At 39.5% G+C, this 14121-nt stretch overlaps 1 protein-coding gene across 1 annotated transcript; it reads right to left on the bottom strand.

Moving 5' to 3' along the window:
* Positions 1-1295: 1295 nt before the first annotated feature.
* sypl1 (synaptophysin-like 1) lies at positions 1296-9528 on the bottom strand. The gene is made up of 5 exons (XM_034862966.1): positions 9408-9528; positions 4848-4966; positions 4463-4667; positions 4172-4363; positions 1296-2064 (listed from the first exon to the last, which is right to left on the bottom strand). The coding sequence occupies exons 1-5, from the start codon at positions 9477-9479 to the stop codon at positions 1933-1935; spliced, it is 720 nt and encodes a 239-aa protein (XP_034718857.1). The 5' UTR covers positions 9480-9528; the 3' UTR covers positions 1296-1932.
* Between the last annotated feature and the right edge of the window lie 4593 nt (positions 9529-14121).

Consider the following 14121-nt stretch of genomic DNA (forward strand, 5'->3'; position numbering starts at 1 on the left):
ATAAACAAAGGCACATTGATACTGTGCATGTCACATGTGTCTCTCGAATAAGACAGTTTGGCAGATGAAATGCATATGAATCATTGACAAAGCTATAGCTAGTTGGATGATGATTACAAACGTGCAGAGGCATAACCAGTACACCACACACATATTAATTTAATGTTGCTGGAAAAGTGAAACTTAAATGAATTTACATCATCCCACTTACATTTCTAGTATATCAAAAAGCAATAGATGCAAAACAATTCTTCAAATAATCATCTACACATACTATATGAAAAATAAGACAAAAAAGTGATAGTCTATAAAACACAGCTCACTGTTTGGTGTCTAAAGAAGGATTTATAAAAACTAGACAATCAAACAAACAAAACAAACAAATAACTAATTGCACATCACACAAAGATATGGAAAAAAGCTTAAACAGGGAAGAAAAAAATAGTGCTTAGGCTGAGTTGTTTTATGTGATGCAGAAAAAAACTGATGGAAAAGTAACGACTATATTCAAAATTTCAACTCAATCAAGGAAGGCTCTAACCTTCATCTGGTACCCTAGTTGAGACTAAAATAAATCAAAGCCGTCGGCGACAGAGGAACTGAAAGATCTCAAACTTTGGCTGCAACTTTTTCCTGAACTAATTAAGTAGCCAACTTTCAATCAAGTATTTGTTGTGGATTAACACTCTCACAGTGCTTTATAAGATATCGTAAAAGCCCCATATGAGCAACTGTGTATGTTGTGATAAGAACATCATACACTGAACGTACAAACTGCCTTCCTGATATTTGGGTTGGAGGCCATTTTACTCAGTCTATTGACAGTATGTCTCAAGTTTTAATATATCTAACATATATAGATATATAGTCTCCCTGCCTGCACAGATTTACCTTAAATTGGTGAAGGATAAAGACTTCCATATTTATTCATCTCATCAGTGTGCTTCACTAAAAGAGGACATCTCTACACTAGTATGGTAAATGCACTACAGACAACTGTCTCACCCTCTCTGTTACAGTGAAAACACTGATCACCCTGGGCGCCTGTGGCTCAGGCGGTAGAGCAGTTTCCAATCTACCAATCGGAAAGGTCGTTGGTTCGATCCCCTGCAGTCGACATATCAAAGTATCCTAGGGCAAGACACTAAACCCTGAGTTGCTCCTGTTGCTGCGCCATGGGTGTGTGAATGTGTATGAGTGTTTATCTGATGTGCAGGTGAAACGTTGTATGGCAGCCTCTGCCACCAGTGTGTGTGAATGCCTGTGTGAACGGTGTGTTGAGTAGTTGTTGCGGCAGATATTAAGGAACCTTGTGGTTTGGTTTTTCTTATAGAGACAAGCTCAAAGTACCTTACATTCATCAGTATATAAGAAAGCATAATACATGTAGCCATTGTCCTAAAAATGGACCAGAGAAATGAGGAAACCTCTCGTCCTAAGTATAGTATATAAAACAGGTAAAAAATAAAAGAAAATAACAAAGGCTAATCTATACATGAAACCTTAGTTAGAACACCTTTTCTGTTCCCAGCCTCCTCCTGCTGCAGGGCTGCTTAGCCCTTCAGAGGAAATCTTTTGGGAAATTTACATTGCTTTTAGAACTGTTCTCAGTTCAAGTATGCCATGATTGTGCGAGGAATGATATGACATTTTGGGTTACAAACAGCTCTGTGTACTACCTACAAAGCTGGCACTGCGTTGATAAGGTCCAAATCCAATACATATCCAAATCTATCCAATTTTAAACTGACTACCTATACATTTATTCTTCATTCTTTTTTCTCTTCATCATTTTCACAGAGCTTTCGTTGTGTTTATGTGTAATAATGTCTCTATGCACATACAGTGTGCGTGTGCTCAAATTGTGTCTGTTATGTGTGTGCTCTGTACATGTATGTGACTGTGTGTATGTGTTGCTTTATATTGTATATGTTAGATGGGTGCAGGGACCTGTTGCCTTCCAGGTCCGGGCTGAGAAGAGAATTTCTGGGAGTGCCAACGGGTCTCCTTGTACACAAACCAGGCGTTGCCTGCCCACACAAACATATTGAGGTAGCCAAACACCTGGAAGAATGCAGACAGAAAAAAAAAAGCCACAGATTAATATGACTAGGAAGCACATAATAATATAATATAATAAAGGAGGTTTCTTATCATGTACTTTAAATCTGTGAATTTGTATGTGATGAGCGATGATACATTAAAACTCAAACAAAAACATTTTGAAACCTGATGGGTTTGAAATCAATCACAAACCCACACATTCTTGGACAGTTTGAGGACTTGCACTGTGGTCCCATTTTTGTGTTCATTCCAACTCATTTGCTTTGGACTTGTGACACAGAAAATGTTGAACAGACTATAGCAACAGTGTCTGAGGAAAATGAAAGTGTTATTGCTCAGTGTCTCATGACTCATGACAGAGTCAGGCTGCTTAATGTTTCTGCTTAAATCTGCTAGCTTAGTAGAATAAACTGAGTAGGATGGGACACTGCCACAATCAATGACCCTGATTTTATTTTATATATATATATCTATATCTATATCTATCTCTACATATATATTTATATATCTATATCTATATCTATATATATATATCTATATATATATATATATATATTTTTTTTTTTTATTTGCATGCTACAGCTGCAAATTAGTATTTCAACACCTGTCTATCAGCTACAGTTCTGACCCTCAATGACCTGTTAATCTGCCTTCAAAATGTCCACCTCCACTCCATTTATTATCCTAAATTAGATGCACCTGTTTGAGGTCGTTAGCTGCATAAAGACACCCGTCACCCCATACAATCAGTAAGAATCCAACTACTAACATGGCCAAGACCAAAGAGCTGTCCAAAGACACTAGAGACAAAATTGTACACCTCCACAAGGCGGGAAAGGGCTAAGCAGCTTTGTGAAAAAAGGTCCACTGTTGGAACAATCATTAGAAAATGGAAGAAGCTAAACCTGACTGTCAATCTCCTTCGGACTGGGGCTTCATATAAGATCTCACCTTGTGGGGTCTCAATGATCCTAAGAAAGGTGAGAAATCAGCCCAGAACTACACGGGAGGAGCTGGTCAATGACCTGAAAGAGCTGGGACCACCGTTTTCAAGGTTACTGTTGGTAATACACTGAGACGTCATGGTTTGAAATCATGCATGGCACGGAAGGTTCCCCTGCTGTACCCAGCACATGTCAAGGCCCGTCTTAAGTTTGCCAATGACCATTTGGATGATCCAGAGGAGTCATAGGAGAAAGTCATGTGGTCAGATGAGACCGAAATAGAACTTTTTGGTCATAATTCCACTAACCCTGTTTGGAGGGAGAAGAATGATGAGTACCATGAAGCATGGGGGTGGTAGCATCATGCTTTGGGGGTGTTTTTCTGCACATGGGACTGGGCGACTGCACTGTATTAAGGAGAGGATGACCGGGGCCATGTATTGCGAGATTTAGGGGAACAATCTCCTTTCCTCAGTTAGAGCATTGAAGATGGGCCGAGGCTGGGTCTTCCAACATGACAACGACCCGAAGCACACAGCCAGGATAACCAAGGAGTGGCTCTGGAAGAAGCATATCAAGGTTCTAGCGTGGCCTAGCCAGTCTCCAGACCTAAACCCAATAGAGAATCTTTGGAGGGAGCTCAAACTCCGTGTTTCTCAGCGACAGCCCAGAAACCTGACTGATCTAGAAAATCTCTATGTCGAGGAGTGGGCCAAAATCCCTTCTGCAATGTGTGCAAATCTGGTGAAAAACTACAGGAAACGTTTGACCTCTGTTATTCCAAACAAAGGCTACTGTAGCAAATATTAACACTGATTTTCTCAGGTGTTCAAATACTTATTTGCAGCTGTATCTTACAAATAGTTTAAAAAAATCATACATTGTGATTTCTGGATTTTTTTTTTTAGATTATGTCTCGCACAGTGGACATGCACCTAATATGACAATTTCAGACCCCTCCATGATTTCTAAGTGGGAGAACTTGCAAAATAGCAGGTTGTTCAAATACTTATTTTCCTCACTGTATATAGGATGTAAATATCCTTTCTAGTAAAACATGATTTGGATTTCATCATGGAAATTAACGCCAGTTGAAGTGAATGCGGACTGAGATTAGTGTAACCAAAATGTCATTTCTAAAGCTGCTCTGTATTTTTTCTCACCACAGACATGTTTAGGGTCCGCAGGCTGGCGAACTCAGTGACCTCACAGGTGATGTTGCTCCCCTTGCAGACGTCCAGCGTGGCGCTGATGCCTCCAGTGTCCGTGGCATCCTTCACATTCTGCAGGCCCTTTGCCCAGGCTGATGAACACACCAGCCACAGAAAGACCAGTATCACTGTGATCAGAAAGTCCTGGAAACGAGGATTGACACATCAGCGCTACAGATAGAAGCTACAAGTCTCTTGATTACAGTGTCTATTGGGAAACAGGCCAGCAAGATCGATACTCACAAAAATGGGTCCAAAGTCAGAGTCCTTGTAGACGTGCATGTAGCCTAAATATACCAAAAGAGCCACCATACTGTACAGAAAGCAAACGATGGCGATGCCCACAAAGAACTCCACTGAGGAGACCGAGTCTCCCACCATGTGTGTCGTTGTGACAGAGTGGTTACACAAAGTGGTGTTTCCCTCGATGAGCGGGACCTCGCTTAACCTGGCCAAGATACAAGGAGATTTTTAGATGGTAATTTCTTCAAATACAGTACTATAATGAATTTATCATCCCTTTGTGCAGGTGGTGCTTTTGAAATTAATTATGTAACTGATGGTAAGTGATATTTTAAACCTGTTCCTGACTTTAAAAAATCACCAAAATGTGTGTTATGATTCTCACCTAAATGGGTAGTGAAAGTTAGCAGTGAGAGTTTCATTCGTGCCATCGCCGCAGAAGAGAGATATGATGTTCTTCCCTGAGTATCCGCCACAGCATCCAAAAGCAAATATGGCCGTGAGCTGTTTGGACAGACAAGAGAGAGGGAGAGATAGGGAAATGAGTTGAGTAAATAATATAAAAATCAAGAAACCTAAGATACTGGAGATTTTTTTAAGAGGAGGGGAAGATATTCATACATTCTTTCTGATGAACCTACTTTACAAAACACTAATTATATTGACTGGTAAATGGAATCAACATACTAATCATAATTTGATTATGATCCTTCCAACTTATACATGTCAGTACACTACATGGAAAATACAGTTTGAAAGTGTGACACAAGAATTTCATACCCGGAAAAAAACTTGGCACCGAAAACATAGCATCAGCAGACTCTAACAAACATCTGAAAATAAACCTCACTACTTAACTACTTTTACAAGATCAGTTGTCTTACATTTGCTTCTCTCTGATAGAAATACCCAATCTAAACCAAATCTTTTAAGGTAGTTATAAAAAGTAAAATTTCTATGTCTTTTTTGATTATAAAGCAGGTCGAGGTGCATTATTAATCCTGTGAAAGTAAACAAAACAACGAATTCACAGAGAAATGCTCGCACATGCCTAATGCCTTTAAACAAGCCATCAATACTTCCATACAGTTGTGTATACACAACTATACTTAACTATACAGTGTATATATATATATAGAGAGAGAGAGAAAGTGCAACTCAGTGCCGTTACAATCCCCTGACTGCAATAACGGTACTCCAAGAGCGCAGATGTGGAAGACCCGGAAACGTTCCATGTCATTTATCCAAAGCAACTTCGAATTGCTATGTATGCCAGAAGTTGCACGTCTCTGGAGCAACTACGGGTTAAGTGTCTGGCTCAGGGACACATTGGTTGATGGATCACTGTGGGAATTGAACCCAGCTCTCCCACACAAAACACATGTGTCATATTCACTGCGCCATCACCACCCCGGAAACGCTGACCAATCAGAGCAGACTAGGCTTTTTTTCAGGAGGGGACCTTAAAGAGACAGAGCCTTCAGAAAGAGGGTGAATACAAGTATGACAGACAGTATGATAAAAATAATGTTTTTTTATAACATTAAAGCATGTAAACACGTTCTCATAGAAATCCAAAATACAAGTATATACCTGAACATGAGCATAATATGGAACCTTTAACATTTGTTGCTGAAGTCATCCAGCAACACCATATGTTAAAACAGCAATACATGTTTGGTTTTATATGACTGTGTTGTTTGAGTGATGATTTGGAAGACTTCTCACAAATAAAATAAAATGTGACTTGTATTGCCGCCAACTAATGCTGTTATTCAGCTTCTAAATTCTTTCTTCAGGGGAGAAAGCATCTGATTCAGAGTGTAAACCATGTGACACTAATACTCTCCTTAAAACCAACACACACTAAATTCTTTTAGTCAGGCTGGCGGCTGCTAAGCTTCACCCTCAAGCTGCAGTAGGCAGATCATATTATTCGAGGCTATTAGCATTCGTTTGGAGTTGTGTTTCCGGGCTCCTGACTTATGTTAGTCTAATCTTCATTATACTTTTAGCATGTTTAACAGAAATATGTGATTATTTAGCAGCTAAATGTTCCACTGGCTAGTTGCTTAGTTTGTCGGCATTTAAGGTTAAGATGATCTTTGTCCCATTTGCACTGCAACATTAAAGGCTGAAATGTGGCATTTAACATGTCAGAAAATCATCAAAATGAAATTGAAAAAACACAGGTTATGAGAATTAAAACTTTTAAGGTAATTCGTTATAGTAGACAGCATGCAGTTGACAGGAAGTGGATTACATCATATGACAAAGGAATGATCTTTGACTCACACCTCATGTTGATTAATACACAAAGGGGAAGCATATGCACAATTGTCTGTTCATCTATGAGTACATTTATTAAGAAACACTTTTAACTAACCTCTTGAATTCTGTTTCATCAGCACAGCAGTATCACACATACCCACACCCTTGAAAAATGCTTATGTCAGGCCATTTCAACTTTTGGTCGTTAGCGTCACACAAGACCCACATGCACGGCCACATTTACTGTAGATCTGCGCACACACACACACACACACACACACACACACACACACACACACACACACACACACACACACACACACACACACACACACACACACACACACACACCTCAAGGCCTCTATCCAGATGTTTCTCCAGATGTCACTGGTTTCCACTTCCTGTTTGTCTGGCTACACACACCACAGTAAGCTACTTTGCTCACATTCTTGTTTCACCGATTCTGTCACTCTCCAACTAAACAAAAACACAGACACACACACACACACACACACACACACACACAAACACACACACAGGCTTTAGGCTTTAATTTCACTTTTAAACCAAGCCTAAAACTGTACTGCACAAACACTGTCGGACAGTGTAAAAGGTTGTCAAGCTTCCAATATCACCCTGTAGTCCTAATGAAGGCTACAGGTGGCGCCTTCTCTAAACACGGCGACTGACAAAGACTCTGGCAGGACAAACAGCTGCCAGTACTTTATCACAGACATCCAACACATCTGCAAACCACACAGCACCAATTTATGGACATTCCAGACACTGTCAAATTAAAAGCACAGGCGGTATCTTATAACCAAACAGCAACAGCAATTTGCACACATAGAACCACTCACAATATGTGATAGAAGTTCAGTTACCGGTTCCTGTATGCAATGCAAACAATAAAAGTGGACATGAAGGAAAAATATTGCTTCTGGTCAGAAGGATCCTTTAGCTGTACAAAATTATAATAACAACGATGAATGTGTGAAGATGAATATCCTCATTCATCTGAAATATCTTGTTGGAACAGAATAAACAGCAGTGTTCTTAAAAAGTGGACATTTAGTCAAGGTCAGTCCGACCAACAACCATGTGTGCCCATCTTGTCATTCCGTTTCCTTCAAAAGCCCAAGAAACCTTTTTCTCCCTCTTTTGGCAAAGAGCCCATCACAAGTCCAAAAAGACAAATATATTTATCATCATTATTCAACATGTTGAGTGAATGGGGCAGCCTCACAGCATTTGTTACTGCGAACTCTTCTTCCGGTTTACTACTATGTGGGCGATAATATCAAGGGAGGAATGAGAGTTTAGGCTAAACCACTCATGTGCCAAGTAAACTAATTTCCATTTAGATGACTCAGATGTTTACAGGGTAAATGGACATGGGGTGAAAATGTTGGACTTTAGAAGAAGCATACTGCTGGATACCCTCCAATTTCAAGGGCAGCGGTAGTGATGAACCACCTGTCAGAACTTTAAAAATGATATCAACTCGCTGTTCCCATTCAACTGCTGTGTTAAATATACGTCTGAAACTCACATACAAAACACACATTCACTGCTGCAGTCTGCAAACAAGACATAAAGTATTCTACATGCATTATTTAAATGGATTACATAAGGCCAATGCTATGGAACACACACACACACACACACACACACACACACACACACACACACACACACACACACACACACACACACACACACAGTCAGATGACTGTGTTACTGAAGCTCTATAGCTCTGTATGTGTGTGTTTGCGTTATGAGAAAATAGAACAGCTGAGAGAAACTGTAGCTGAGCTTCATTACCCCTCTGACCCAGTTGTGTAGAGCAAAACTGATTACTGGACTTTCCATGACAAACTGTTGTCCTCTCATGATACACAAAACTGGAGTGTATCAGCAGCCAGCTGCACAGTTATTCCGTGGTAAATTATTGCTGAAGGATGCATTAATCTATAACTGTGTCCTGTGAAGGACAGGGCCATGCAACCAGCAAAATGATCCGCTGGACAAAACTCAGCTGAACTCACGTCAGCCAAGTTTTCTTTGTCCAACGGTTTATCTTCACTTTCAATCTATGAACCTTAAAGATCTGGATGGATTATAGGACAGACATGTCAAGTTAAATCTGATATTTTTTTCCTTAACAGGCCTACAGGACCTAATCATGCACAAATGAAGAGATGTGGGGTGGGGGTACAGTCCCTTGCTCAAGAGCACCTGGCAATGCAATTGCATCTCTACAGCTACGAATCTACACCCCACGCTTTGGTCATAAAGGGGACTTGAACCAGAGACCGTCCTATTCTCCACCCAACTCCCTACAACTGAGTTACTGCCACATCCCCATTGTGACAATCGGTGTATTATTGGGTATTAGGGTGTTGATTATTGTATGCTAAAGCCTAACAAATGTTCTGCTTTATTTATTAACTTAATGCATGTATTTTATTAACTCTTGTAAATGTAAAAACTCAGATATGCCTTTATGACTGTCTAAAAAAAGTCATGGTCATGTAAACCGTTTACTCTCAGGAGTGAAAATCGCCGGGAAAAGGGAAAATCTAGGACCAAGAAAAGGACTGAACCTCCATGGCCTTTGGGTAAGACACACGCACACAAACAGACACACGTATTTAGTGCATATCTAACTTACCCACTCCACCAGTTTGACGAAGCCCAGAGGCTCCTTCAGCGGCGATAAGTTCAGCCGAAATCCGGTCATCATGATTTGTTCTTGATGCAAAAATCTTTATCCAGTTGTTCCTAAACTGTGGATGTTGGTCCAAGAGGGAGGAAAAAGGGGAGTTGTTTGACAGAATGACGTGGTTTTACTGCCGACGCTGCAAAAAATGATCAGTCCAAAGTGTTTTAAAGTAACTTCTCCAACCAAACTTTGCTCTAAATCACATCTCTGCCACACAGGTGACATGTTTCAACTTACTGAAACTACAGTTTAACAAGTTTCAGGAATCTTGAACAACAAACATCAAAGAACAAAATGATAAGTGTGCACATTTTTTGCAGTGTGGCTTGAAAGACGAGTGTCTAGCGCTCCAGTTTGTGATGCGCAAAATGCGCAGGCGATGTCGCGGATAAAGAGCGAAAAGTGTGCCAAATTACGCGTTGCTTTTGGTGGCGTCATGTCATCATTTAGTTCCAGGAAAATGATGCTAAATGAAAAAGCGTGACCCTTTGTGATGGGTTCAACACTGTTGCAAGACAGTTTGGTTTTGGCCCACTGGCTGGGAAAAAAAAAACTACAAAACTATATTATTAAATCTTTTAAGGAGAACAAACATGCAGGAACAGTATAAGCAATGAAGTATCACGTACAGTAACACCAGGAGACATTACAGCCAGAATAACAAAAGGCATCAGAAGTGTCCTAGAGGGTTTTCATCGGATCCATCCGCCAGATACGCAGGATGATCCTTCTTGCTGAGTTTGCACTCACTGGGACCGTGAAACGCCTCTTCGGTGCTTAATGGGTCATATGACTCTCAACCAAGGAAAAGAAAACCTCAGAGACGAGCTGCAACTGACCGAGTTACCATAAAGGGCCATTTCACAAGATTACTTGATAAGAGTATCACATGTCTAACATGAGATTGTTTGAACCCAAATTTGTTAAAGGGGAGCTCCACCGATTTTACATGCAACAATATGTTTATTAATCATGTCTGATTACAGAAATATTAATCTCTATGGACTGATTGTATTTACAGTAGGCAGAATGAATACTGTATTTTCTAAAAAGACAACTACTAAACCTGTAATAACAGTTGTACAATGTATTGTGTAGCTCTAGAGGAGCTTTTCAGAGTCTGGAAAAAGTAACCCTGATAACATCATCTGGGTTATCTCGATTCAGGGTTGGAGACTTCAAAATTGTAACACAAAGCTTGCATTAAAAACGGGGCGGGGTGTTGTTAACAACATGGGGGTGTTCATTAGGTAACAAGGGTCAAAATGAAGATGCTAATTTGTTGCAATTTACATTTCAGCCGAGTCCAACCAACTGTATGGAAATGCAAAACCGCAACTATCCAAAAGTGTTATGGTGAGACAGAGCTGAGATTTATTCCTCAAAAACAGCGGCATCTTCTTTTGGAGATGTTGTATTTTGAAGACAGACATTACGTAGAAAAATAACTCAAATTCTTTTCAACGCAGCTCTAATTGTAACAGAATTCCCAGTTTCCTGGAAAGAAGTGTTTAATTTGGTACAATCACAGGGAAAATAGCAGCAGGATTAAATCAACACACTTCCAATTTATTCATCGCAATTAAATGCCGGCTTCATCTACAGAGTATTTTAGGCTTCACAACAGGTCAGCTAAACATGCAAATGGGAAATTTGCCTCCAGATAAGCAAAAATTCAACAAATATTTAACAAATATTTAATTGGGTTTTATCCAAGGATGTTCCGATAATTATTTTACCAAATTACATTCCTCTTTCCGGGAAACGTCTTAGAAAATGATTAGGAAAGAAAATGTTACCTTAATGTCAATTGGGTTATACTTTCCCAAAATGGGGCTCTTAAAGACCCTGGTATTAATGGCTGAGGACATATAAAGTATTTTATCTGTAAACAAAACCACTAAAACATGTGAAGTATTTTAAATCATTCCCTATACAAAAGAAGGTAAAATAAATCAACCATTCCAAACTGACAGGGTGGCATCTTTAATCAATGTATTGTTGACAATAACGCAAGTTATGTTAGTTAAAATATCAGTTGTGTTGGGAGAGAATTTGGGAAAACCAACATATACATACAAGTAAAACAACAACAACAGAAAGAAAAAAAGTATTCACAAACGTTTTTTCATCCATAACACATCATGCATATACACAGGACTACACACCCACGCACGCACACACCCACCCACTCTATCTAGTGTGGTTGTCTCCCTAACCTGCCTCTCTGCTTTTTATCAAACTAGTTGTATGTACAAATGAGAAGGCAGTATGGCCGCATTGTTTGTAAATAAGGATATTTACTGCAATATTTCTCACATATTTTCTCCCCACTGTCATACAAAATAATATTTTTCTGAGGTAAGAACTGAGACAGTATCAAAATAGTAAAATCTGAGTTTTACTAAAATGCACCCCCATAACTGGAAAAGAACTGTTGTTGTGTTGTTACTCCAGTACTGGATAACAAAGTCTAAAGGGTGTGCAGGCAAAGAATAATGGATAAACGATTACCTGGAGTTTTAACAGTGTTAGAGAGACCGTGTACAGCTATGCTAGCGGGTTGAGATACTTTGAGCTTAATGCTAATGTCAGCATGCTAACATGCTCACAATGGCAATGCTGACATGTGGATGTTTAGCAGGTATGGCATTTACCATGTTCACCATCTTAGTTTAGCCTGTTAGCATGGCAACATTAGCACTAAACACACAAAATACAATTGAAGCGGATGGAAATGTTGTTAATTTTGAATGTATTTAGTCATAAACCCAAGTATTAGAAACATTAGATTTAAATATGTGGTAGGAACACTACACAGCCAGAAGAATTCTGCCAAGTATTTAGTTTACTGTGAAGTCACCAACTCCTCTTTAATCCCTCCAAGCTCTGCTAAAGAATAATCCCTTCACTCTGAAATGGCCAACTCAGCAACGGGACTAAACACACCTGAAAGCAGGAGTGGCACTCCACTGGGAAGCTCTGAATGGAAACATAATGAACTCCAACAGGAATTATCAGCAAGATCCCATATTTTGGCAATTAATCCAAACACCAATCGCATCATTTACAATTTTTGCAGAAGCAAAGCTGTTGAAGTATCCCTGCTTTTCTCGTGTTAAGGCAGTGATACCAAGGGCAATGATTTACCAACTGCCAAAGCATGGGGGGTACATTTCCATCAGAAAGTTTTTCCTGATCCCGCATCTCACTTTTCTTCCTTTTGGTTGCTTTTACATTGCCCAAAAGAAAAAACACACTTACTACTTTATCATCTCCCTTCTGAATATAAGGCCGGCAAAGTAAAAGGAAGAGTGTTCTCTATTAAACCGATCAAACAAGTGTACATTTGCATAAAGGAATCCGTTAAAGGAAGTAAATCCACACACACACACACACACACACACACACACACACACACACACACACACACACACACACACACACACACACACACACACACACACACACACACACACACACACACACACACACACACACACACACTTTAGCCCAGGAAAACCATACTCTTTCATAAAACATAGATTATCTTGATTCCAGTGAAGATCACTTCTTTTTCTTATTTACATTAACTCTCGGTCTTATTCAGCGAAGACTGGTTTCCAGAGTATTCACCATCGTGAAGATCCAATCTGAAACTTTAATCTAAAAAATCTAATCTTGTCAATAGAGTTTTGTGGCTTTGACAACACTGGAATCATCAATGGAAAATTAGCTTTCATAATTATCTTATTTGCTATTTTCACAAATGCTGGAGGACTATAAATCCATTGTTTAGACATTTAAAAACAATATTGAAAACATCTCTTTGAGAATGGTTTTATCCTCCCTCCTTGAACAGCATTTGTGATTGAACCTTCATGATGTGAACGCTCTGTGTGTGGGCCGACACATTGGCAAGTAGATAATCATTTATATACCTTCAGAGATGCACCCATAACATGTTATTTGGCAAAGTAAAAGTACACAATATTCAGGTAGTACATGATGTTGGCCTTTTATAATTTGGGCCAAAACTACTAACTAAAAACAAGAAAACTGGAAAAAATGAATTCCTTTGTCACCCATAACGACAGTGTGTTTATGACCTTGTTTCCAAATAGAAGCAACATTTTAGCGGCTTTCTGTCAATGTTATCGGTGCACCATTCTAAACCATGGTCATCATTTTCTTTCTTCACATAAAAGACAAAGCTAAAGTAGATTCAGACATGTATTTTTTTTTTCTCAACAGTTCTGTACACAATTCACAGAGCACGGCCATTGGTGTGGCTTCATATTTCTCTGTCTCTCTGTCTGTCATCTTTCTCACTTTGACGCACCATGGGTCCACTCCGCATGCAGTCGCCAGGAGCTCATTCACAATCATCTTACTTGCTTTTGTATCAGCATTGAAAAGTCCACAGCCACATTGTCTATCAGAAGCCAGTCACATTCTTAGGTTGCAATATGTCTAGCCTATCTATCAGTGCAATATACCAAAGTTCAATTTGGGGCAGTGGCACATGGGAGTGAACGCACGGTCTGTCATCATATTCTATCACTTCTATCCCTTGACATGTCTGTCATTAGTTGCTTACTGTACCTCACACACATTTTCTCCCCCCCCCCTCACATTTATGGGGTGTTTGCCGTTCATCAGT

Source organism: Etheostoma cragini, chromosome 23 (assembly GCF_013103735.1).
Source record: "Etheostoma cragini isolate CJK2018 chromosome 23, CSU_Ecrag_1.0, whole genome shotgun sequence".
Taxonomy (NCBI): domain Eukaryota; kingdom Metazoa; phylum Chordata; class Actinopteri; order Perciformes; family Percidae; genus Etheostoma; species Etheostoma cragini.